The sequence below is a fragment of the Sturnira hondurensis genome, unplaced genomic scaffold, assembly GCF_014824575.4.
Source record: "Sturnira hondurensis isolate 20B ecotype Veracruz unplaced genomic scaffold, ASM1482457v3 Scaffold0022136, whole genome shotgun sequence".
Classification (NCBI taxonomy): Eukaryota; Metazoa; Chordata; class Mammalia; order Chiroptera; family Phyllostomidae; genus Sturnira; species Sturnira hondurensis.
Window position 1 is genome coordinate 6,233,186 of NW_028094767.1, and position 27,903 is coordinate 6,261,088.

A 27,903-nucleotide genomic window follows, 5' to 3' on the forward strand; every position below is an offset into this window, starting at 1 on the left:
GCATGTGGGTGTCTCAGAGACTTTGCACCTGCTTTTTCTTTTACCTGGAATAGTCTTCCCATAGAGATCCATATACTTTTTGGTCCCTTCCTCAGAGAGGTCTTACCTGACTCCCTATCTAATATGGTACCATTATCATTCATCTTACTTTCCTTCATTGTGCTCAGTCTTACCTGCCACTGTGCCACCTATTACTTGGCTTATATATTTTTTTGCCCCCTCCCCACCTGTGGAACATAAGTCTTGTGAAGAAAGAGACTTTGTCTACATTGTTTAACCTTATTTTCCCAGCACCTAGAGGATGTACTCAATATACTGAACAAAATTAAATGAATGCATGAGTGAATGAATGAGTCAATGTCCTATGTTCGCATTAGGTCAAAGGATTAAGTTAGGCACACTTGAAAGCTGCCTCATCTCACTCATCAATGTAGCCCATAGCAAACACTGGTATCACATAGCATGAGAAATACCTGGCTTTAAAGAGACAGTGCATCTTCTGAGTTGCAAGTGTCTGGTTCAGCAGGTGGAGTGTGAACAAAGTTTTAAAGTGAAATGAAGTTAATAGGGTCTAATGTAAAAAAAAAATCCTAAAATCCAGTCTTCAGTTTTGTGTTGGCAATGCAGATCCCGGCTGTGACCCTCAAAGCCACAGAGGACTTAAGTGGTTCTCCATTAGGAAGACAGCACAGCACTGGTTGCCAGGCAAACATCCTCTGCCTACTTCAGATCCGCTTTGTATCTATTTTGGCAACACATGTGCATCCCTGTGAGGGATCTAATTTGCTCAAATCTAATGTATCCTTCCTTTCAAACAAAAGCATTGCAATACTAACTTGAATCTTGAGGAATAAAATATTTAAACATTTTTTTCCTGTTTGTAATAAAAATAGTCCAGAAGGCACTGGATGGCTCAGTTAATCAGCGATAGGAAAGCCAGTTTTTCATGCGTAGGTCAACATCAACTGTGACCCCAGTCAGTAGTAAATTAACGTCATTGTCCATCTGACAGCTGTTTAGCAGGCTTATGGGGAATAACTTGTTCTCAGCCTAGCTCTTTGCAAACAGGTGCCCAAATTGCAACACCAGCTCTCACAATGGCATTAATTAGCATCGTTCCTGGCATTGCTGGTGGAAAGCACCCAGAACAAATACCTTGAAATAGCTGTGCACACTAGTGTAGACTATTGGTAGCAATTATACAGTGTATTAAGAGTTTGGATAAGACAGATATCCAACCAGAACATATTTGGTTTATCAAAAATTCCTCTTGATACTCTTTCCACAATACAAGTGGAAAAAAAGGAAAAAGTTTCTTTCCTTATCATGTGCCTACTTTTTCTTAAAGTGACAAGTCCATGTTTATCTGCGGGTCTGTTTTTCTCTTTTTTCTGGATCTTGAAGAACTACAGTTTAGATTGAGTTTTTTCAAGTTATTTTTCTCTATTTTAGATTGCCCCTCATTTGCACTCTACCTCTTTCCTTTGTTTCTACCTCCATGAATTAACTGCTATGCTTATCTTTATGATTTGAATCCGATCCAATCTTTGTTTTGCAATCCTTTCCTCTCTCAATATGGCCTGATACTGTATGTATGTATTAATTTTACTGGGGTGACATTGCTTAATAAGATCATATAGGTTTCCAGTGTACATTTCCGTGATACATCATCTGTATATTGCACCATGTGCCTACCACTCAGAGTCAGTATTTTGATGAAAGATGTATATCTTATAATAAATATTAACTTTTCATATTGCCGCTTCCTTTCAACTATTGTCTTCTTTCGATTCTCTTCAAAATAAAAATCAGAAGTATGAAAACTGATTTGAATCCCACAACTATTTAAGTTGCAAATTAAACTCAAAAGTTATCTTCTAAACATTCTCTCTGGGAACTCTTACTAGTATGTTATGTTTATAGAACAAATGGAATCTTAAAATCTGGACTTAAATTGTCATTGACGACTTACGACATAGGACTTCTAGACAAATCATTTGCCTCTTTCCTAGGATCATTTGATCTGAAAATAAAAGGAGGCAAATATCATCACATGGTTGTTATAATGTTTCTGCAAAGACAGACGTCAAAAGGAGACTGACATTCAGTTATTGTTTTCCTTCCGCTACCTTCAGTTTCTAATTCCTCCAAATACTAGCTACATGATGCCTTTCATATCCACCCTTCTGACCTGCAGGCAAGAGATAGATTCCGCTGCAGGTCTTTACCACCTGTCATCACAGTGATCACAGTAGTCTCCTCACTGGTCTTACTGAGTCTTTCTCTATCCTAAACTATTCTATGTTCCACATCTCCAAACATGTTTTCTCTGCTAAAAACAAATCAATAAAAAATCCATGCATTTTCACATTAAATATGTCCTCCATTGTTTGACCTATAGACCATCCAAATATAATCTTAACCTATAATTCCAATCATGTATCTTACTATCTTATTTTACCCACCCAAATGTTATTTTCCCCCATATCTATGCAGTCAGTGCTTACTAGCTCAGTTTTACTCTTCCCTCTGTATTGGTACTTAGTAATTTAGTCTACCTTGCTTTTGAATCCCTCAAATTAGTTTTTGTTATATTATTACTGATTTTAAACTAATACTGTAATGCTTTCCAGTCAGTCTATTTATTCCATTATTGTTTCTTAACAAGTTTTCTTGAATTCTCACCTACTTTCAGTGTAGTGTCCTTTTTTTCTAATCAGCAATTATTTTAGTTAAGTTCTATGAATAGTAACTCCTTCAAATCTTTGACTTACTATTTTTTTAAAATATTTTATTTATTTATCTTTAGAGGGGAAGGGAAGGAGAGAGGAAGGAAACATCAATGTATGGTTGCTTTTTGTGCATCCCCTGCAGAGAACTGGCCTCTGCTGGAAACTGGCCTGCAACCCAAGCATGTGCCCTGACTGGGAATCGAACCGCGATCATCTGGTTCGCAGGCCCGCGGTCAATCCACTGAGCTACACCAGCCAGGTCTTGACTTACTATTTTTTAAAGTTATACTCATTTTCAAATGATATTTTAGATAGAGCTGCTTTTTTATTTTCCCCTTAGCAATTTCATACTGTGAGTTTAGTGCCTCCTGTTGCAAGTGCTAGGGCTTGCTGATCTTTCTCAGACCAACAGTCTTTTCTTTGCAGTATCTTTGAGGGTTTCCATTTCCATTTTTGGTATAATGTAGATTAAGTTTATGTGGAGTTGTTTTAGCTTATTAATTTTTTTTTCAATCTGAATATCTTATCTGTCTTCAACTTTGGGAAATTCTTATGTACTAACTGATAGAATATTTCTGCTCCCTCAATCTTTGTGGTCTGTTTCTGGAATATATTTCTATTACATTATATACATTCCTATTAAATGTATACTAACTTTCTCATTCTACTCTTCTGTGTTCTCTTTTACATTTATTTACCTGTTCATTCTCTTTTCTCTTAAATTATTTATTTTTACATATTTTTATTTAATTATTGTTCAAGTACAGTTTTCTGTATTTTACTCCCATCCCAGCCCACCCCGCCCTGTGCTCCCCACCTCCCTCTCATTTCCACCCCTCTTAGTTGTTGCCCATGTGTCCTTTATACTAGTTCCTGTAAATCCTTTCCCTTTTTCTCCTGAAATACCCTCCCTTCGCCCCTCTGGTCACTGTCAGCCTGTTCTCTATTTCAGTGTCTTTGTTTTTATTTTGCTTGCTTGCTTGTTTTGTTGTTTAGCTTCCTGTTAAAGGTGAGATCATATGGTATTTGTCTTTCAACACCTGGCTTATTTCACTTAGCACAATGCCCTCCAGTTCCATCCATGATGTTGCAAAGGGTAGGAGCTCCTTCTTTCTTTCTGCTGCATAGAATTCCATTGTGTATATGTACCACAATTTTTTGATCCACTCATTTACTGACAAGCACCTAGGTTGCTTCCAGCTCTTGGCTATTGTAAATTGTGCTGCTATGAACATTGGGGTACATAGGTTCTTTTGGATTGGTGTTTTAGGGTTCTTAGGATATAATCCCAGCAGGGGAATTGCTGGGTCAAAAGGCAGGTCCATTTTTAGTTTTCTGAGAAAATTCCATACTGTTTTCCATAATGGTTGTGCCAGTCTGTGATTATTTTAAACAAGCATTCCAGTTTATTTTATATTTTCTATTATATTTACTTGTTTCTTTGTTCATTTTTCTGGTTCCTGCATTTGATGATTCTCTCTCATGTTATTTGTAATTATTGTGAGCTCATATTTAGTGGGGTGTATTTAGCTTTTTGTGGTCCCAAGGTGCTTGTTTGTGAGGTGCTTGTTTGTGAAAGAACCTAATTTTGAGTGTGTTTCTCTGAGGGTGGGGGTCCTCAGGAAGTTCAGTGATACTGGATCATTTTTATGCTAATTATCATGTTAATTTCCTGTTTTTTTGGCCCAGACTAGGAGTTTCCATTTCTGAAAGATGGTTTTAGTCTCTCTTTTTCTAAAAACCTTATAGGAACTGCAAATTTCTTAGACTCATCCTAGACCTGTAGGATTTTTCTAGTCCATGATGCCAGAGCAGCCAAGTTAGTGCTGGACCAATGCTGAGGGTTTGATAGTGCTTTTGGGTGTGGGAGTCTTGCCAGCACTCAACAAAACTTTAGAATCTCAGCCTCCACCACCTAGGACTCACAGACAGCCTGAAATATTCATAGGCTGTCGAACCATCAGCTTTCTGCTGTAACTCAGGCTTTGGTTTCTTTTCTCTTTATTTTTGGTACCTAAGGACTTCTTTTTTTATTCTTTTGAATTCAGACATAATACAGCATTTGAAAGCATATTCTTGCTATAGTTTATGCAGAAGTCACTCTGGTCTGTGAAGTGTTAGCTTGATCTGTCCCACTGTTCCACTGCTGTTGTAGGTTCTCAGTGCTAACCCGACTGAACTACTCACTACTCCCCAAAGAAAGCCCATGGATCCTGCTTTTTTGCTCCCTGACTTATACTGTTCTATAACTTTAAGTGTTCTCCTCAAATACTTTCATTATTTTTCCTTTCACCTTCGTGAATTTTTTCAAATAACTCAAAAGCATGATATGATCTCTAAACTCACAGAGTTTTTTCAAAACTCACAGAAGTAAATCTTCCTATCTCTTACTTTGTCATAGTGTTTGTGTACCTATCTATTCTACTAGGCCTTAAACTCTTAAAGAGTCTGTAACTTCTTATTCATTTTTGTTTCCCCTGTAATTTCTAGATCATTTTCTGACACACAATGGCATTTTCTCAAAATGCATACTAAATTAAACTGAAACTACAGAAGAATTATTTTCCTTCTATAACAATTATCTTCAATTCAGTTCACTATTACTCAAAACAAATATATATGTAATAATCAAAGAACTTTTACACTTTCTGACAGAATTGCCTTTTAAAAGATGACATAGTAATATAAATAGGAAAATTATTTCAGAAATGTTAAATGTCTACAGTTATAGTTATAAAATTGGTACCTTTCAAAAAATAATAACAATGACAATAGTGACATAGGATTTATGAGGTACCATCACGGGGGGCTAAGCGCTTTACATGAGTTACCTCACTTGGATTTCAAACAGCCGTGGGAGGGATAAAGACTGTTGCCAGTTTGCAGATGAAGAAGTCAGTAGTGCAGACTTAGCGTGGTGGACTACATTCTCTAGGACTGCATAGCTCCTAAACTGCACCGAGATTTCAGCTCCAACGGGTTGATTCCAGAATCCTGCTCTTATCTACCACCTGCTTAACTCGGGTTTCATGGAGTGCTTTTGTTAGAAATCCTCAAGACCCTTAAATATTTAAAAATAATTTTCAACAATATTAGTTGTAAGGAGACATTAAATCTTCTTCAGATGAAAAAGAGCACGGGAAGCAGGAGACTTGCAGCAACTTGCCAGGCTGTCGAGCTGTTGCCAATTATTTGAGCAGTGGTCATTATTTTGGAATATAACGTGTAAACCTTTCCAAAGCCATTTACCTGTACCTATATAAAAATTTTGTAGGCAGTTTTCTTCAAGTAGACAGAAAAGTCTCCCAAAATACATCAATGATTCTATTTCCCTTGGGTTATATTTTGTAATTCTCTCAATTTTAGTCACTAAAATAGCTCATAAATGTTTAATAATTTAAATACTTCCTTTAAAATTGTAATTGTTAGCAACATGTCTGCTCACATTGCAGTATTCAGTGAGCATTTCTGCTCCAAAGAAAAAGTCTTAAAAGTTTCTGAGTCATTCACATTTAATACTGTTGACAAGANTGAGCAGTGGTCATTATTTTGGAATACAACGTGTAAACCTTTCCAAAGCCATTTACCTGTACCTATATAAAAATTTTGTAGGCAGTTTTCTTCAAGTAGACAGAAAAGTCTCCCAAAATACATCAATGATTCTATTTCCCTTGGGTTATATTTTGTAATTCTCTCAATTTTAGTCACTAAACTAGCGCATAAATGTTTAATAATTTAAATACTTCCTTTAAAATTGTAATTGTTAGTGACATGTCTGCTCACATTGCAGTATTCAGTGAGCATTTCTGCTCCAAAGAAAAAGTCTTAAAAGTTTGAGTCATTCACATTTAATACTGTTGACAAGATCACCCCTAAAAGAAAAAAACTAATGTGTAAAAATAGTGGCTGTTTATAGTGGTGGATTAAGTCTCCTTGCTGTTTACATAGAGAGATACAGTGACCATCATGGTTTAAAAAGCAGGTGTGTTTATTAAATAACCTTTTTCTTTCACTTGATGCCTCCTACTGCCAGTTATAGTTGCCTCTATTGTGTGAACCCTAAGTTTATCATAGTCACTGTGTGCAAAGACACAGTTTAAACATGATATATCTGTATATTATTTTTAACATCAACTCCTACAGGCCATCTGTAAGGTATATTAAAGGCTCTCACAGTTCTCACTGGCTTTAATTAAAAGATAATTATACAAGAACCTTCTTTTCATAAAGCAATAATCTAAATATATATCCTTTGCTTCAGTTGGAAACTCATTTTCTAAGATCAGTCATTCACTTATTGATGAGATGAAATTATTTACAAATCTGCCCGGTGTCTCCAGGAAAGATATCACCCTGTATGCAAAAGAAAGTATACCCTTTGTTCTAATACATAAATGGTTCTTAATTTTCCTTATATTTGATACATAGAGTCTGTGTTCATCATAGACCTGTCTGAGGGCTAGGGGTTCAAATTAGAGGGGCAATTCTCGTCTAGAGACAACACTATAGGGTGGATTTAGTCCATAATCCACCTGCATAACTTACATGTGTATTTCACAAAGCCTAGGATGAAGACCATTTGGCCATAGGGCATGAGGTATCCCAGTTTTTTCCCCAAGCAATTCCCGAAGTGAGGACTGCAAGGTATTGCTATGAGAATAAACTAAGTCATGAAGAAAACTGATTTAAAACCTGAATCAGGTATACTGTATTCTTAATGTATCAGGTATTCTCTCATTTCCCTGGAAAGTCTAGAAATTCCAAAATAAGAATGACAGCAAAGAAATGTACCTACTCAGCAAAACCTAGAAATAGCTGTCATTTCAGAGTTTTTGGCTAGAATTAGTTAGAGGTACAATTCCTGACCAAAGGACCTAGGTTGGTGAAATTTCTTTCCCCAACATCAAACAAGTCAGAAGTTCTTATTAATATTCTGAGTGAGGTGATGGAACTAGCACATTCCCTATGAACTCACAGCAGAGTTTTGGTCATAGACTAGGACTGGAGCTTTTTGGAACCTCCTCAATTGAAGGTAGAACATTAAGTAATCTAGTATTTCTCTAAGACTTTTTCAATTCTACTTTCATTACTTGAGCTTTTCTAGTTCTAGGGATATTGCATCAGTTAAAATGGGATAGGTTATGCTGCAATAATAAGGAACTTAAAAATCTCAGTGCCTAAAAAAACCAAAGATTTATTTTTCACTCACAGTACGTACCCAACCCAGGTCATTAGGGAGACCCTGTTCTTCATAGTTATTCATGGGTTTAGGATGAGACAGGATAAAAGACCTTGTGCCAGCAATAACATTTCAGGCCTGGAATTTCAAAGATCACTTCCATACACAACCAATGAGCACGTGTGGATGCCTGACCAAAATGGGCACCTACCTCCATGGAGTAAAAAAAATGTAATCCTCCCATCTAACTAGGAGAGGAAAATGAGATATCCCCTAATGATGATAGTATAATGTATCTTGTAATGATATGGAGCTAGCTGTCACTCACTTAACTGCTTTGTATTTGTCCACCAAAAGTTTACTTTTAAAAAATTTTACTTTCTTTTAAATGTTTTTTCCATTTTACTTCCTCACATTCATCCACCAAAAACTTTAACCCTATGGAAAATCTGCCACATGTTTCTTTTTTTTTTTAAATCCTCACTCCGGATATGTTTATTGATTTTAGAGAGGGGGGGGGAGGGAGAGGAAGTAAAGGGGGACAGAGAGAGAGGGAGAGAGGGGGAAGGAAAGAGGGAGAGGGAAAGGGGGTTTGGGGGGGTAGAGAGAGAGAGAGAAAGTGTTTTGAGAGAGAAACATTGATTGGTTGCCTCCCACATACACCCTGACTGGGGATTGTCCCGCAACCTTCAGTGCATGGGACTGTGCTCCAACCAGCTGCACCACCCAGCCAGGGCTGCCACATACTTCTTAAACTTGAATGTGCATTTGGATTTCAAAGGGAACTTTTCAACATGAAGATTCTGACTGGGTAGATCTGGGACAGGGTCTGGTTTTCTACATGTCTAATAAGCTCCTGGGTACTGCTGACAGTTCTGGTCTTCAGAAAACATTTTGGCTCTACCAAATGCTTTGTGTTTTGTTTTGTTTTGTTTTACCTGCATCTGACTAGCTCAGCTTTACCGGAGAAAAAATCACGACTAAACTGATTAGCTTCACTCTTAGTTCTTTTTTTTTAAACCTCAGTACAATATAACCTTTGGCAACCCCCGAACACACCTGCCTCAAGTTATTCCTCGTTGTCTTCCCTTCCTTATTTCAGGCAATGACATCACTATCAGCCAAACATGCTCACTCAGCCTTGATAAAGGATGCCATCATCTCTCATCTGGGTTACTGTAGCAGGCTTTAGAGGTTCCAGTCAAGCTGCCCTGTGGTCTATTTTTCATAGAAGAGTCATATGACCCTTTTTAATTAGATTGAATCACATCAATCCTCTACTGCCAATAGCTTCCCTTTGCACTAAGACTAAAATCCAAACTCCTAGCAAAGCTTTTAAGATACAGAACATTTTTTTTTTCCTACCTAGATGAGCTTTCCAAACGCATCTCATGGCAATCTCTCTTGCTCACGACTCTGGTCACTGGATCATCTTTCACTTCCCCAACACCTCAAGGTTATTCATATGCCATTCTCTCTAAATGAAACCTACTCTTATTCCCTGACACATTCTCTCCTCTTTGCATGTCTAGATTGACCTCAGCTTTCAGGTCACAATTTTAAAGGTTGTTTCCTCATAGAGACCTTACTGACTTTTTAACCTAAAGCAGAGTCCAAGCATTATCCCCTATGGTGGCATTTTGTTAATCTTCTTCATCATATATATACCAATTTGTAATTATTTTATCCTTTTCTCATCTATTTTGTATTTGTTGTGTGTATTATATTTAAGTTGCACCCTCAGGCCCTTGCACTATGTTGCACAGAGTTAAGTTAATGGGTAGATGAATGGATGGATGAATGATTGAACAATATTATATATTTTCCCTTATAATATTTTTTCTGCTGGCATCTGCCAAAATATAATTTTCTGTACAAGTATATTATATTAAATCATCCTATAAATAAGTTCCAAGTCAGTGAATTTTAATGGCTAAAACTAACTCTAACATTTATTCTATTTAGTCACACTAAATACCTATCTGAGAAAAGCTTAAAAATCTCCTGGGCTTGTATTATAATATGTTGTAAGTTCTTTTTTAAAAAGAGAAAAAAATAAGCAAAAACTATTAGAAGTGTTTAATTATCTGTATAATAGACTCCCTTAAAATGTCCTAGGAAGTATTATTATATGAACTTAAAAATTGTTTTTTACAATAAAGTTGAAATGTATTGGTTTAGTACAGTGTAATAATTCAATTCATGTAAGGCCAGTGCTTTTGCCAACGCAATTAAAAAATATATATAAATTATAAAAAATCATACTTTTTAGAGCACCAGAGATCTATAAATGACATAAACTAATTTCCAGGAAAAGGAGATTTATTCTGAGGTATGCCGACAATTTCAGCCAATTTCTTTCTTTCTTTCCCCCATTGGGAATGTTTGCTGAATCTGAGCAAGAAGTTAGGAGAAGGTGCGGCCCCAGCAGAAGCCCTCTAGGGCAAAAAGAGAAACTAATGATTTTTGGTTGCCCAGGGAAGGAGAAATATATTAGAAATTTAAGAGTCTCTAAAAATCTTGCTGGGACTTTTTTCCGGGAGGCATTCTTGAGTTTTTGAACTGTGTAGAAGCTTAGAAGTTGGAATGAAAACTTCTAAAATGCAGCATGCAATTTTCTCCATCCTTTAGGTAGGAATGTAAAGATAAATGCCTAGTGAGAACAGAGTCCAGTTTTACACAACCAGCTGATCTTCCCCTCAAGATATTTGGTGTATTTGAAGTTACCTGCGCAGAAAGAGGGGCCACTGAGCTGGGACCTTCTGAAGGGCAGAGCTGAAGCCTCCACAGTGTCTCAGTGTTGACAGGATGGCACACATAGGCTGTCCATCCAAAAGATACAGTGGGAAAGGGGGATGAAGCAAAGGCCGTCTTACTAGAACTGCAAAACAGCCTTGACCCAGACCCACCCTTGACTGCATTTAAATATCAGCTCTCACTATATTTGGACAATCAATGAAGGAAGGAATGCTTTTTGGTGGGCATGAACATTGCCTAGAGACCTGACTTTTTTTATACATAATGTCTGACAGTCAATTGACAATTACAAGGTATGCCCAATGATGTGACAAGACAAAAGCCACTTCACAGATTATTCAGATATTAGATTTATCTGATAAGGTATTTAAAATGACTATGGTTAAAATTTTAACAAAAACAGAAAGGAAAAAAGACAAAATAGACTCTGTGCATTGTTTGGATGGAAAATTTATAAAGAGTTGAAATCTTTAAAATAAGCTTTAAAGAGTGTATATTCTAGACCAAGTGTTAGTGACCCCCACACAGCCTACGGGGCCAAACTCACCCCATTGCCTGCATTTGCATAAATGTTTGTTTGAATACAGCCTTGCTCACTTACAGTCCATGGCTGTTCTTTTTGCTACAACAGCAGAGTCAAGTAGTTAGGACAGAGACCATACAGGGTGTAAAGTCCAAAATATTTATCTTGTCCTTAACATATACTGTGAACTTTGATATCTGAACTGTTTAGAATATCATGATTTAATTAACACCTTCCTTCCATATATATATATATGTATATGTATATATATATGTGTATATGTATATATAATATATTTTTTCCATTGGCTCTTTCAGTGCAGAGAGCATTCAATAAATGTGAGGTTTCATTGCTGAAGAATCAGTGAAATCATAGTCTAATTCAGGATTGCATGTTAAAAATCTTTGGAGTTTTGATGTTATACTCAAATCCCCAAAACTATAACTTGTGATCCTGAATGAAACTGTGAGTATTCTGTCCATTTTAAAGACAGTAATGTTTTTCAGCTCTTCTTTGGCATTGATGAGTTTGCAATGAATATTTGAGCTCTGAGAGTGATGAACCTGACAAACTTTTGAAATCTAGCAACAAGACTAAAAAGGCAATCAAGTACTACATACTACATCTTGCACACTTAAAACATGAGTAGCCACATTATTCCATGAGAGGGCCATGTAATTAGAAACACATGCACATGGATGCCAAACTAATGTTATGATTAGTAATGATAACAGCTTTGATTTATTGAATGTGTACAATGGTAACAACTGGTACGGGCTGGTAACAACTCCATTTAATTGGCCTTGAGTGACTTCCCGCTGGTAATATTTTAAGAACTCTAACATGATTATAATGGTCACCTGGGATTAAGAAACTACTGATTTAGCTTTTTCTTCCAGGTTTACCCATCACTTGCTATGTACCAGCCAGATTTTATTACAGAAAACTTGCAGAAAAAGTTAACTCCTATCTCTCAGGCACACTTACCTCAACTTAACTGATGAATATTTCAAAATTTAAATCATCTGATGCTGGACCATAGTACTAGGTTCTTTAATTCTTAATTGCTCATTAAAAAAAACAACTTCCATATTTTGGGGATCAGTATTTGTTGCAAACAAAACTATGGTAGCTATTCTTTTCTTTCCTTCTTCTAACTAAGCTGCAGTAACAAAATGCGTTACCTTCTTAATTTAGGTAATGTGCCCTGCATTTGTGCAATGAGGTGGTAGCCAAAAAAGTGTGTGTGATACATGGTTTTGTTGCAATGAAGGAAAATTCACCCAAAAGGTAGGAAAAATGAGGAAAACAATAAAGCAAACCTATTCTCTGTCTCTGTTTCTTTCTGTCTCTCTCTTTCTCCTGCCCCTTGCCCCTTCCACCCTCAGCTGTCAATTGCTATCTTTATCTCTCTCTCTCTCCTAATGAATTACCATAAAAGTAGAGGAAAACAGGAAAAACAAAGACCTTACACCAGGATCCAAGCTCTTTAACACTCCTTCCCACAGAGTCAAACTTTCGATGACTAGATAGATTCCTGTTCCAACTTTTTTTTTAAGATTTTATTTAGACAGAAGGGAAGAGAGGGAGAAAGAGAGGGAGAGAAACATCAACGTGTGGTTGCCTCTTACTTTGCCCCCACTGGGACCTGGCCCTCAACCCAGGCATGTGCCTTGACTGGGAATCAAACCAGCGACCCTTTGGTTCACAGCCTGTGATCAATCCACTGAACTACACCAGCCAGGGCCCAACTTTTGTTTTTAAAATGTTTGTTGAACTAAAGTTTGAATGTAGAAACAGAGATTTTAAGGAACAACAACTTAAATGGGAACATTCATACCCAACTATTCATATTTCCATATGAAGGACTTTCTGTTATTAGAGTAACAGCTCTGATTTTTCTGTCTCCCATTACCTTCTCTGCTCCAGGGAAGGGGTGACTTACTGTCTAATGAATTTAGGAGAAAGCCTTGTATACCTAGTTCAACTCCTTTGGCTTTAGAGAGCTGTCTACCTACAAAGGGCACACATCACATCAGTTTTATGTAGTCTGCCACTCTGTGTGTATTTATATATGTGTAAAAGAGACGGAGAGACAGAGAGAATGAGGGAGGAGGAGGAGCCCATGATTGTCCAGTTGTATCAGAAACAAGATAGGTCTATTTCATTTCAGGGAGGGCTGGCCCATTAGGCCACAGAATTCAGCCATTTTCTCTAAATAGCTTTATAAGTATTATAACAAGTACCCTTAATTTGTATAATACTGTGCCTACTTCACAACAGGTTCTGAAATTATTTCTACCTTGTCTGGTAAAGAATTTAGAAAATATCCCAGAGTATAAGATAAAATATTAACATGTAGAAAATATAAAATTTCTAATAATCTCACTACATTTAACACTTTGTGCCTCTATCCTCAATTTTTTTGTGTGCATTTGTTTGCCACTTGTCTTTTTTATAAACAAAGTTGGAACATGGTGTTTAATTTTGTATCTTATAAGGTTTCTCAACAAACTTAATGATTATTAGCTTATTAAAATTTTTCTTTAACTGCCAGGTAATTTCATAAAGTTACGTCATCAATCACTCCATATTTCTAAATACTCTTGAACTAGGAAAATTTCACATGAGGGTTAATACTTATTATATTCATGTGGTTAAAACTCAAAAATATAAGTCTGGTATATCACCTTCTCAGAAACCTCCAGCTGCAGGTACCCTCCTACTGATAAAAAAAAGTGGCAGGGAAATTCTTTATACAGGCCACACAGAATTTCTAGTTTATGTCAGCGTTGTGTTAGGCACCAGAGAAATAAAGATTAAAATATCATGGTTCCTGTCCTCAAAAAATTTAAACAAGATGTCAAGATAATAGATTAATGATTTCATATGTTAAATTGATTAATGACCCCAACTGGCTATCTAACCAGATTTATAATTATGAGAGTTCATAGAACATATTCAACTGTTCACTGATGATAAATGTTATTTCAAACTTAGTCTATATTATATATTAATAACACAATTACATAAATATTTTAATCTATATACGTATGTACATATATTATAGTTATATGTAATGATATGTAAAAGAGTTAGAAAAGCCATATCTGTTTTAAATAATTCTCTGAAGTAGGTACCAATTAACTTTTAATAAGTTTAATGAATATAGAAGTACAGATACTGAAATCCCTCAAGGAAAACAGAAAAATTAAATTGTGAGATGATGAATTCTTCTAGAGATAAGATGCAGTCTGCGAAGTAATGTAAGAATTGGTGGGAATCACAATGCTTCCTTATCACAAGCACTATCTAGCTTTGTTGCTCAGACAGAGCGTGGAAACTGACAGGAGGAAGAGCATGCAAGGAAGTTGATTTCATTTCTGCCTACAATTGACTATTTTAGAGTATATATGATAAGATCAATGTATTAGGTAAGCATTCTTTAATGTATAAATTGGTTTTAAAATTCCTTGAATAGGTAAAGGAGAAGATCACGATCCCTAGGCCAATACCAGATGTGTGTGTGTATGCATGTATAAGTGTGTCTATATTTCTTTATGTGTTTTTAGACATAATTCATGAGTAAAAATACGTGACATTGATAGTATCCATCTATCCATCCATCTATCCATCCATCCATCTGTCCATCTACCTACCTATCCAGCTAAATATACAGCTAAAAATTCAGCTAAAATATAGCTGTATTTTTAGATGCACAGTTCAAGTTAATAATATGTTGAGTTCTAAAATTATATTCTTATTGATATAACATTTTTTATCATATGATTTCATTTATGTTTGGAATCTAAAAAATCAGAACTAATGAATAAACAAAACAAAATAAAAACAGACTAATAAAAACAGAGATTGAAGCGATAATTGCCAGAAAGAAGAGGTGTAGGGGGTGGGTAAAAAGGTTAAGAGAAATATAATGAAAAATATTAGTGGGTGAGCACACTGTAAAATATAAAATATTAAATCAGAGATGCAAATAAAACCACAATGAACTATCTCACACCACTCAGAATGGCCATCATAAATAAATCAAAAGGCAACAACTGTTGGTGGGATTGAGGAGAAAAGGGAACCCTAGTGCACTGTTGGTGGGAATGCAGACTGGTGCAGCCACTGTGGGAAATGGCATGGAATTTCCTCAGAAAACTAAAAAAAAAACCTGCCTTTTGACCCAGCAATTCCACTGCTGGGATTATACCCTAAGAATCCAAACACACCAATTCAAAATAACTTATGCACCGCAATGTTCATAGCTGTACTATATACAATAGCCAAGTGCTGGAAACAGCCTAAGTGCCTATCAGTAAATGAGTAGATCAAAAACTGTGGTACATTTACACAATGAAACACTGCACAGCAGAAAGAAGGAATTCCTACCTTTTGTGACAACAGGAATGGAACTGGAGACTACTATGCTAAGTGAAATAGGCAGTGAAAGGCAAATACCATATAAGCTCATTTAGAAGAGGAATCTAATGAACAAAATAAACCAACAAGCAAAATAGAACCAGAGACATAGAACCAGAAACACAGAACAGGCTGACAACTGCCAGAAGATGGGGAGGGGATAAAGGCTGAAAGAGGGGGAAGGGGCATGGGCAACGGTGTGGGGATTGACTGTGGGAACAGGGGCAGGCTGGGAGGTGGAGGGCAAAGGGGGAAAATTGGGACAACTATAATAGGATAACAATACTAATAAAAAGAAAAGAAATACAAAACTAAAAGTAAAAAAGAAATACATTTTTAACTCAATGCATTCTCTGTATATGTAGTATTAATATTTTATAGTTAATAGCTCTTTTATAACATTTCACATATAGCGTGTCATCTACATTTCCTCAAAACGCCCCAAGATGGTAAGACAATGGTAACAATTTCATTTTGCAAATAGCAAGTCAAGACTGGGTGAGATCATAGGTCTTTTTCAAAGGACACAGAACCAGAAAAATCTAGGACAGATGATTTCAACTCAAAAGCTCCAGAAAAGAGTTAGGCTTTGGAAGAACTACCTGGACAGAATGTTCACTGTCTCACTAAGCGTATTGCTCCCCTGTGATTCTTCAGTTTCTTTCTATGGAAACTGAGGCAGGTCTACCCAACTCGAGGACTGGAGTTAATTTGTGGAGATGCCCAGCTCAGTGTCTGGTATTTTTCAGGGGATAAATACACAGAGGCTGCATTTTAGTCTAGAATATCATGCTCTTGGTTTACATGTATAAGTCAACAAGGGATATATCCAATGACTGTCAAATTATTGATTGATTTCTATGGGTTTCACAATTTGAGATCATTTCTTCTATTTCACAGAATGTTTCTGTTTCTTTATTAAGGGATGACCTGCACTTACAGAATGTAAACTCATTTAAATATTACTGTATAAGACACTAAGACAGTAAAAAATAATTTCAGAAAAAAAGTGATATTATTCATTTTTAACAAATTTGTAAGGACTGACTTATGATCTACTTAATCAGTACAGTCATTCCCATTCATTCCCATGAATAAATAAGATCTGTATATGCATATTATTAGGATTAAATTTAAAAAGTTTAATGTGTAAAATTAGAGTAAAGTAAAGTTCACTAAAAATTACATTCAAAAGAAAGTTTTTGGTTATACTTAACTCTGAAATACACAGGTCTGAGTATTGGTAACTATTAATAAAAGAACCTTTACATTTTATATTGTTACATTTTATATTATGAAATTCTGTCATTACATGCGAGTATATCCCCCAGAAAAGTGTATCTAAAAAATCTGACAACTAAATGTTGTCTGATTTGTTTATATACCAAATCAGTAATTGAATTGATGATTATTTGCCTGCATACAAGCCTATCTCTATTATTTTTATTTTTATTTATTTATTTTTAAGTGAGGTTTATTTATTTATTTATCTTTAGAGGGGAAGGGAAGGAGAGAGAAAGAGAAACATCAATGTATGGTTGCCTCTCCTGCATTCCCTGCCGGGAACTGGCCTGCAACCCAGGAATGTGCCCTGACTGGGAATCGAACCGCGATCATCTGGTTCGCAGGCCTGCGCTCAATCCACTGAGCTACACCAGCCAGGGCTTCTATTATTTTTATTTTGACAGAAATAAGAGTCAGTGAAGCCTAATGTCATTGATTATTGATATGCATATAAATCTATACATTATTAGATATGCATGCATGTGTAATCAGCATGTACTGATGTGTATACTAATATTTTATGAACATTTATACACAAATATATATATAATAAAAATGCATATATATGTCTGTACATGTGAAGTCTGACCAGAAAAAATGTTGTCCAACTGTTGTTAATATAATGAGAATGGTTTGAGCAACACAGATGTGACCTGGCAGGCAAGGAGAGGAGACTGGGATGCACACTGTGAACAATGACAACTTCACTCTACTAGTCAGTGGAGGTGGGAGACTGCATTGAGTGAGCATGTGTATTGTGTGGTTGTTGTATTCAAGATGAACAATGAATGCCCATGGAATTTTGCATTTAGCTTGAACATTCTTTGAGGAAATTATTTGGATGATTCAGAAGGCCACAGCTAGGGGCAACTACTGATTGGCAGCTTGGTGACAGCACACTCACTTATGAATCATGTCTCACGCAGAGTTTAGGGTGAAACATCAAATCACCCAGGTGACTCAGTCCCACTACAGCCCAGATTTGGTGCCCTGTGACTTCTAGCTTTTCCCCAAACCAAAATCACCTTTGAAAGGGAAGAGATTTCAGACCATCAATGAGATTCAGGAAAATATGACAGGGCAACTGGTGGTGATTGGGAGAACTCTGTGAGGTCCCAAGGTGCCTCCTTTGAAGAGGACTGAAGCACCATTGTCCTATGTATAATGTTTCTTGTATCTTTTATCTTCTTCAATAAATGTCTCTATTTTCAATATTACATGGCCAGATACTTTCTGGACAGATCATTAAATGTATATATGTGTACATACACACACAAATATATACAATAACAGAAATAAGGTTCTGCATAGTCAAATAATCATTGATTCAATTGTTGGTTTGGTAAGTAAACATATTAGCCAGAATTTGTTTTTCAGATCTTTAAAAATGTACTTTTTTTCTGTTAATCAAATATATTTACTTCATTGATAAGGGTTATGATTGTGTAAGGTGCTTCTCTATCCACAAGCAAGAATGTTATGTGTTTTCTTTTTTCTTCAGAGAAGTATACATATTTGGGAGTAACAGTAAGAAAATGAAAAAAAAAAGCACAACAAAATGTAAAGGCTCTTGTTTCATTTTTCTGTTGTCTCATGCTCCCATTTTGCTCTAAACCCCGTGATGTTCATTCGTGTAAAGAGTTCTTCTCGGCTGTTAGAATGCAAGGACAACCGTCCCTGACAAATGAGAATGATTTGCACTTGCAATATACCCAGGAAAGTTTAACTGTGCTCAAAATATTCATACATCATACTCTAGGAAAAGAGGGGTTGTTTTCAAAAAAACTGGCCCATATAATCTAGTGCAAGTAATTAATTTTCTCTGGTGCAACAACACTGGGATTCTGTTCATGTCTTAACATCAAAATGCAGTGAGAAATTTGATACCTAAGTGACACAGCTTTATCAATTCCTAGCTACTAAATGCTAAAGAATTTAATTTTAAAATGTATGGTATTTTGAAATGTCTTACATACTCTTTAACACAGATTTGTGCCAGTCATGCTAAACAGTTTTATTCCTTTCGATGAAACAGTAATAGATTTTCCTCAGTCCTTTCAGCCATTAGACAAGGAATTCTTTCATTTCAATAGCAGGATCCATCAAAACCCATACCCTAGGAACCAAACAGGTTAGCACTGACTTATAAAAATCAGTTTTCTATCACATCCCTTTTTCCTGTAGGCATTTTTTTCAGAGCTTTTTTTCTCTCTGACGTGATTGTACAGCAGAAGGTTAAATTCTCACACAGTGATCATTAGCAAAAACAAACAGAGCAAGTACTAAAGCTGGCTTTGCACCTACTGAATGCTGCAAGTGTCTGTACTCATTTGATATGCATCTTGCAAAGCTCGGCTGTTCCCAGAAGGCCACTCCATGAAGACTGAGCGAGCAGCGTCTGCTAGTGGTGCCTGCGAGTCACAAAGAACAGAGAGAAGCTTTATAGCAGGGATGCTGGAAGGCATGGCCTAACTGGGAGGCGGACTAAAACACTGGGTCTGTGCATTTTCTTGCTTTCAAAAAAGCGCGCATGTGAAATTGTCATTTTGATGATTTTTGTGAGATGTATCAGTCACCCTGAGAAACCATTGCATCAGCAATATTTTCTAAGTCTTTTCATTGGCTCCGTTTATGAAGCACTTCACCAAAATTGCCTCATCATTTGCTTGTTGCACAGACTTATTTATGGCATAGGATAAAAACACGACTTCATAAGCAAGCAGAGCGTGCTGTTCTTGGACAGCAATTGTCATTTGAGTTTGGGTGGGTCATCCTACTTTACCTGTGGCATTCAGTGGGCACTGGTTAAAGGCCAAGTCACCCGCTGGTGTCCTTTTCCACACCATGGACATCAGATAATCCTCTGGGCATATTTCATAAGGTGCTGAAATTTAAAACAGAGGGACTTGAATTCAACAGTGCTTATATATTTTTAATATTGAGAGTAAACAGTTCTCAAATTTATTGCTCTAACTGTAGAGCATTTTCATTTTCTTTAAAGTATATTGTTTACTGAAATGTTATCGATGTCTCCATAAACAAATTAAAAAACCCACCAGGTTTCATCTCATTAACTACAAAATCTTTTCAGAAATGTACTTTCTTTTGAAAGTGCTAACTATATAGGCTTTTTTAAAAAGTCATTTGGATTTGTCTATAAATTGATAATTATATTCAAGCATAAAAATAAAAAAATCTTTCTGATACTCATAATATTTTGGAATGTTATACAATAAAATAATCTCTAATAAACTGAAAGCTATATTATACTTATTAACTGTAATATTTAAGAATAAAACTGAAAGGGCAAATATATAACATTTTAATTCTTTATACAAGGGCAATAATGACAATCATACTACATCATATAAAATCAAAGGGCAATAAGAAAAACTAAAGAAGTCCCTCATCACCAAACCATTATTATATCAAATGTTAAAGTGACTTAAGAAAAAGAAGATCAAAACTATGAACAATAAAATGGCAGTCAGTACATACCATCAACAACTGAATCTAAAAAACAAACTAGGCAAACAAGAAAAACAGAGACAGAATTGTGGATACCGAGAGTGTTTTGATGGTTGCCAGACAGGAGCGGGGCATGGGGGACAATGGACGAGAGGTGAGGGGATTAAGAAGTACAAATAGGTAGTTACAGAATAGCCATGGGGATGTAATGTACGGCATAGGAAATGGAGTAGCCAAAGAACTTATACACTTGACCCATGGACATGAACACTGGTGTGGGGATGACCTGAAAGAGTGGGGGGTGGGGGCTGGGTGAAAGGGAGCAAAGGGGGAAAATGTAATAGCATGATCAATAAAATATAATTTAGAAATTAAAAAAATTAAAATAAACTGATTTGATTTTTTGGCCTTACTATTTTCAAAAGCTTAATTTATTTACTGAGGAAAGAAACTTAAAGGGAATATCAACAATAACAGATGTAAACCAGAAATATTTTAATGAAAAGCCAAAGAATTCATTAAAGAACAAACTCTGTCTATATTGTATTAATCCTGACACCTTTCTCCCAGATGAAAGAACACCCGAGTCCCTTCTCCAGACACACCTACTGTGGTCCTTTTTTCACAGCACTGCCACCTGTATGTCCCAATGCGCGCCTTTGCCCCTAGCCTGGGATCTTGTCTGCTCCTCTCTGTATCTTGCACCTACTGGTGCATCTGGTACATAGAAGTTGCTCAAAATTGAATAAGTGAACATGCTAATATATGGTTATATAATTGCATTTAATAAATAAACAAGGACCTAAAATAGTAAGTACCTAATATACACATGAGTGTGACTTCCTGGGAGAAATTTCTTCCTTTGCAGATAATATACTACTTGATCCACGCTAATCATAATTCTACTGATACCAAATCTACACCAAAATTTACGAACTCCTTAGGGTATATTACCGTTATTAGTAGGAGAAGAATGTCATTTGATACAATATTGAAATAATATTTCCTTTCTAAATACCTAAGATAAGGTGAGTGGTTTAAACACGTGGGTATTTGAGAACTGAAAGTGACATTAAAGATCACGTAGGCCGCCTTATTCTTACGGGAGGAGAACACCAGGGCCCCGAGGGAAGAGGTGTGTCTGAAGTGACGGAGCTGCGGGAGGGTCCCCGGGACTGGGTTCCGGAGCCCTGACTCCTCAGCAGCTCTCCTTCTGACTTCCTGAACATCCTTTGTGCTCCCTTGGGTGGTTCAAGACCATCTCCCTCTAGATACTCATTAAAACGCATAGGCACTTGTTTCCAACTTATGCAATCTTCGCTTGGTGAGTGGTTTACCAACCGATTCAACTTTTACCAACCCCATTTTCAAAAGATGTCTTCTCTTCAGCCCACCAAGGATCTCCTAACCTGACGCACTCATGTTAGTCCCTACTCAGGGAAGCACTTCACACTCTGACGTCTCCCTCCTCCTTGGAGATACTTCCTTAAGGGTCTCAGAAAGCTGTCCTCTCTCGGGCCTCCACCGAGCACGCGGGCCATTATCCTCCTCTCATGCACTGTGTTTCCACAGAATGATCCAACTCTTATTTTTTTTATTGTTAAATAGTTCCCTTAGATAATTTCAAACATATGAATAAGTCAATTTTACCTAAATAACAATAAATTATATATGTACATATGTATTTTTTCTACATGTTAAAAATAATAGTAATATTCTGGAGCCCTTATTAAGAGTCTTCCCTGCCTGGATTCATTTACTCTTCCCTCAGAAACCTTACGAGGTAGAGACCACCCATTTACCATAAGGAACAATAGGCCCAGAGAGGTAATTAATTTCTCAGGGGGGTTCCAAAGATTCTTTTTTAAAAATTTTATTTATTTATCTTTAGAGGGGAAGGGAAGGAGAGAAGGAGAGGAGTATCAATGTATGGTTGCCTCTCGTGAGTCCCCTGCTGGGAACTGGCCTGCATCCCAGGCATGTGCCCAGACTGGGAATCGAACCTCGATTGCGTGGTTCGCAGGCCCGCACTCAATCCACTGAGCTACACCAGCCAGGGCCAAAGATTCTTTTTATTACATGTTGGACTCAGAGAAAAAACTAAAGGCAGCAGAGAAGAACCATGTGCAAGGAATCATCTTGCCAAGGAGCCCCACACCTCCCCCATCAGGAGCCAAGGCACGCCCTCTTTGCCCTGTCACCGCCCCCCCCACCCCCCACCCCACCCCGCCCTGGGCTGTTTCAGGGGCAGAAGGGCTGATGGGACCTAAGGGCTGGATTTGCCACTAAATCCGGCCTGGGATAGGTGGTACCAAATAGAGACAGAGCCATTATACGTCAAAACTATAAAATCACAAAATGAAATCCATTACAAAAAAAGTAAAACTCAAGTAAGGGTAGAGACAGCCTCTGTGCAGAACTCCGTCCTCCAATATTTCAAGAGCAGAAGCACAGAGAAATAAATTAAGTGATGCAGCAGCCGTCACCAGCCAACGGTCAGCAACCACCCACGCCCACATTGTCCACTGCTTCCAAGGCAGTCATCCTGTCCCATTTGAATTAGGGGAACGACTTCATTGGTTCATTCAGCATTTACCTAACATGTTGCTATGTTCCAAAGAGGACCAATGGTGTCTGAAAGAAGCCTTCTCTGCCTCAGGCAAGAAGCATTCTCTGCCTCAGGGAGGAGACAGACATCAGACAAACACACCATTACTTGAGTACAACTATGACAGATACTGCAAACAGTATAGGCTGCTGTTTCAAAATCAAAGCTGAAGAACCAAAGCAGGCTTCCTGGAGGAAGTGATGCTTATTTAGACTGGCTATGTGAGGTACATACAGTAAGCACTCTGGGAGGAGGTAGCAGTATTTGCAAAGGCCTGGAAGGAGAGAAGAGCTTGGTGAACCCAGACCCGTGGACAAAAGAATAAGGAGTACAGAATAATAAATGGGATGGAGAAACAGGCCAAAATTAGTACCTGCAGGCCCCCATAAGGAGCCACTGAAGGGTTCTAACAATGATCAGCAAGAGTTGATTTTTAATTTTAACATGTTTGCCTTCCATGGCTAAAAGAGATGGAAGAGAAGCAGTAGATAGGGTAAGATCACTGAGAAAGCCAAAGCAGTGCTTTCACCCAGAAGTGATGATGGCCTTTGGGAGGATGGTTATACTAAAGAGGAAAAGCAGTAGGTGGACATGAGGTCAATTTTGGGGGTAGACTAAGTGATGTAGGAAATGAGGACCAAAGGGGACAGGTATGATGCTTGCTTTCTGAACTGAAGGGTTGGACATAAAGTGACAACTACTGTTCAGCATCTTCCCCCTTCACTGAATCTTCATACCACCTCAACAGTGTACTCTCTAAAATGAAGATTAACCCCATCACTTGCTACTTAAATCCTTTCCAAGGTTCTCCAGTCCTGCCCAACAAAGATAACCAGGCTCAGCGTGATGAAAAAGGCCCTCTAGTGAGACCTAAACTGACATCCCAGTGACAGTTCACATTTATTCTCTGGTACATCAGCCTCACAGAACTGTCATTGTCCACACATTCCACACCAATTCACACTTCCCTGACTTTGCGAGAGCTGTCTCCTCTACTTAAAATGATCTCTGCTCTTTTTTTCATTTGTTTTGTTTTAAATTCCTATTGATCTTTAAAACACATCTTAGATGGCAATATTCTCAGGGAAACCTCTCTTAATACTTTAGTCACTGAATATACAAAATATTACAGGTCTTCTCACAATACATTTAAAATATTTGGTTAAATGCTTTGGTTATGTGCGAAACTCTCCAAATCCTAAATTTTGCTGTTTAGGAGACTAATCATGCTTTCCTTTATTTCTCTTTAACCTGCTATAATGAACTTGGTGTCCAACATATAGTAGGTGATCAAAACACCTTTGTTAAGTGAATCACTCTTACTAAGGAGACGAGATAGTAGATGGGCACTGTCTAAAGGAGCTTTCTGCAGTGATGCAAGTGTATTTCCACTGCCCAATATGGTAACCACGAGCCAAATGTGGCCATGGAGTACTTGAAATGCAGCCTGGAAGACTGAGAACTGAATTTTAAATTTCATTTAACTTCAACTAATGTAAAATTAAATCTTAATAGCCACAGTATTGGACAACACTCTAATAAGTAATTATGTTTTCTGTAAAAGTCAGCTAAAACTACTGTAGAATATGAAAAAAAAGAAAAATTAGACTACATATTAAAACAAAATACATTATGCATAGTCTATTGTATAATTGAATTCTATATAAAACAACTAGCCTATTTTAAAAGACATAGCAATCATTAATCTAATGTTACTATTACATTAAATTATTTTTCTTTCATGTATACATCCAAACTCTGTCCAATATCTTCTTCCTCATCATCTCTTCTTTTGTAATAATTCACGTTCACTTCAATTGTACTTCGGTTTTCAGTGTTCAAACTCAAATTTTCCTTGGTTCGTTGATGAAAAATGAAATAAGTTTCATAAAACTTCTTGCTATAAGTTTTTTTTTTTATTTAGTCTTGACATAAACCAATAAAGAAGCAATTTGCACCACAGACTTATTTCCCAGTAGTGGTTTCAGAAAGCTTTTCACACCTATTGTTATTCTGAAAGCACTCCTCTGGGCAATGCCCCTCCCCCACGGTTGACTGTGTGGTCAGAAAATCTGGTAATTGCAAGCGTTCACCACTAGATGGCACAGGTGGGCCAATAGGGTGAAACGTTTACTAGGCCAGCCGCTGAAACCTGTAAGGTTCAAAATCATGGTGGGCAGAGGTAGTAACTTAACAGTATACTTAGAAATATGGGTCAGTGCTTGATTTTTTTAAAGGTATACTATTAGAAAAAAAATGTCTTCTTTTCATGTAGGTACAATGTTTAGTGATTAAATTAGCCTGTTTCTATCTGGCCCCTTGTTGCAGCTCCCACCACCTCCAAGCTCTCTGCCCCCACCTCAGCTACACGAGCACCGAGATGCTTCTCCAATAGTCCAACCAAGCTCCTGCCTGGGAGCTTGCGCACTTGTTCTCTTTTCCCTGGGTCTCCCCTCTCCCCAACCTGTGCCTTTACTGCCTTTCGTTTTATTTAATTTCATCAGGGATTTTCTGACTGGCCCCCCAAACACTCCCCTGCTTTAGTGTTCAAAACACTTGTCACCTTATAATTTCTACATATTTTTTTTCTAGCTTTCTACATACTTTTTGCCTCCTCCTGCTAGAAAGTGAGCATAATGAAGATGGCGATTTTTCTGTTTTGTTTCACTTGTAGAGTACATAGCACTCACAAGTCTAGCATTCATGATATACATGAACATACACTTTTAACCAAAAAATTACCAAATCTTTTGAAAAGATCTACTTCTGATCACCCCAAATACTGATGATGACAGAAATGAGGATGACTCAGTAGTGAGGACAGTGTATATGTAGTTAATAGGCTGGCAGTAGGTAGTAATGCTCACTTAGGCCCGGTAAGAGACACAGGTTAGCAACTATGGTTTTCCTAAAAGATTAGTCAAACGAGGCTTCCAGAGTACCGGATGTTGGCAAACGTTTACCTTGCAGAGTGTGTCTAACTTGGTCAAGGTCCAAGGGACCCTTTTCAGAATCCCCTCATGGGATCTGCACGCATCCTACCTGGTCAAGGTGGAAGCTGATTAAATATGTAGGTTTTCTTTTCCCAACCACAGCCCTCAGTTATTAATGCCCATTTACCTACTAACAACCATTACGGTCTCCTTCCAATAGGTACTATCCCCCCAAATCACAGTAATTTTTGAAATCTAGAGGGGTCGACAAGCTTTGTTTTCTTCAGGGTAGATTCAGAAGCGGTGGATTCATTTTGGTTCTTAGAGACAGAAACACAGGGTACAGATAATAAGAAAGATGACAGGGAATCATACATTCATGTTGCAAACTGGCCCAGGATCTCCAGCTTTTCTGTAGTAATGTCAAACCCCACAGTGCTTTAAATATTTCATCAAAGGTGATTTGGCATACTTTGAATATTATATCTTTAAAACTTACTTCAGAAAGTAGGTCTACTTATGTTCATACCAAAAGGAAAACAGCTTAGAAATCAAAATAAAAATTCATTTTCTTCCATCTCGCATTTCTGCCATCGCCAGTGGTGGCTCTCCTCAGTGCCACTTACGGATTCTGTTCATTCTACACACATTCACTGAGCTCCACAATGTTTTAGTCACCTTGGTAAAAACAGCACATAAAAAGGATGAACGCGACTAGTCAAGGTCTCTCAACTCTCCAAACGGTAAGAGAGATACTAAGTGAAGAACACACCATACAGAACCCCGGCTGGGCTCTGAGAAGTCCAGGCTGCCCCACGAAGTACTTTAGGGGAGAGCTCGTCAGTGGAGAGTTTCCACAAGATGTCCAAGTTTCAGGTGCAAAAATAGACAGGAGCTAGCCAGTAAGGAAAGGGGAAATGTCTCTTAAAAACCACATGCAGGAAGACCCAGGGTACAAGGAGAACATGGGACACCCAAGGAACCGGGAGCATTTCAGAACGACTGGAGTGTGGCATTGGGATCAGTAGAAGTGGGAGGAAGAAGGTTGGTATAGGATGAGGTAAATTAATAGTTTAAATTTAAAGGCAAGGGAAATGTATTATAACGTTTTGAATGCTGGACCCCCCGTGTGGAAAATGGATTGAAGCAAAGTGAGACAGAAGGCAGGGAGGCCTGTGATAAATCTAAATGGTGTAATTGGGGAAAGGGCGTGGAATCACAGGAAATGGCAATGTAAGCTGCATGGATTCAAAATCTAGTTAGTGCGTGGTTTGGGCTCAGCTCCGTAACTGCATGTAGGAGGTGAGGAGGAGAGAGAAATGAAAATGAAATTCAGGCTCCAGGAAGCATGTCTGGTGTGCTACACACTGAGATCCAGCACAAGATAACAGGGCTTGGGAAAGAAGATGCTGAAAATACTTCTGAGTGTGAGATATTTGAGCCTGTCTCGATATTATCAAGAAGTTAGTTGGAATATGGAGCTAAAGCACATGAGAGAAACATAGAAACATCTCTATCTGGAGATAGAGATTTGGGTTAATTTTTTCCTGTTTAACACTACGTATGTGCATTTTGTAAATGAGAAAATACATAATTAGCTCAGGCCACTCTCTGTGCTCGAAATAAAACCATATTATTGTGTAGCAATAGGAAGGACTCTGTTTCTTATGCTTTAGTAAAATGGAACAGCAACTCTGTTCATCAGATGAAAGATCCCACTGTTCACTATCAGGAGGGCAAAGATATAAAAACCCATCTGTAAGATACAACTGCACTTAACGCTGCAAGTATGTGGTTAGCATGATCCCTTAAAACAAGGTAGCAATTACCTAGGGATTAGCTGCTCATCTGTCCACTCAAAGTGATTTTCCCTCTCTTAAAAATAGCAAAAATTATACAGGGTTTAAATCCATTTGATGTGGGAAATTAGTTTTCACCCCTTCTGCTAGAATTTTAGCATTAAAGAGAAATCGATTCTGGTGTAGAGCTGGCAT

General features: G+C 37.4%; 1 protein-coding gene across 1 annotated transcript in view; it reads right to left on the bottom strand.

The window, feature by feature from the left end:
* ADGRB3 (adhesion G protein-coupled receptor B3) overlaps nucleotides 1-27,903 on the bottom strand; it is a 732,856-nt gene that overhangs the window by 395,915 nt on the left and 309,038 nt on the right. The window contains exons 8-9 of the mRNA XM_037034281.1: nucleotides 19,683-19,784; nucleotides 19,205-19,311 (exon numbers count right to left, since the gene is read on the bottom strand). Of these exons, the coding sequence (XP_036890176.1) occupies nucleotides 19,205-19,311; nucleotides 19,683-19,784 (209 nt within the window). The remainder of the gene's footprint in view (nucleotides 1-19,204; nucleotides 19,312-19,682; nucleotides 19,785-27,903) is intronic.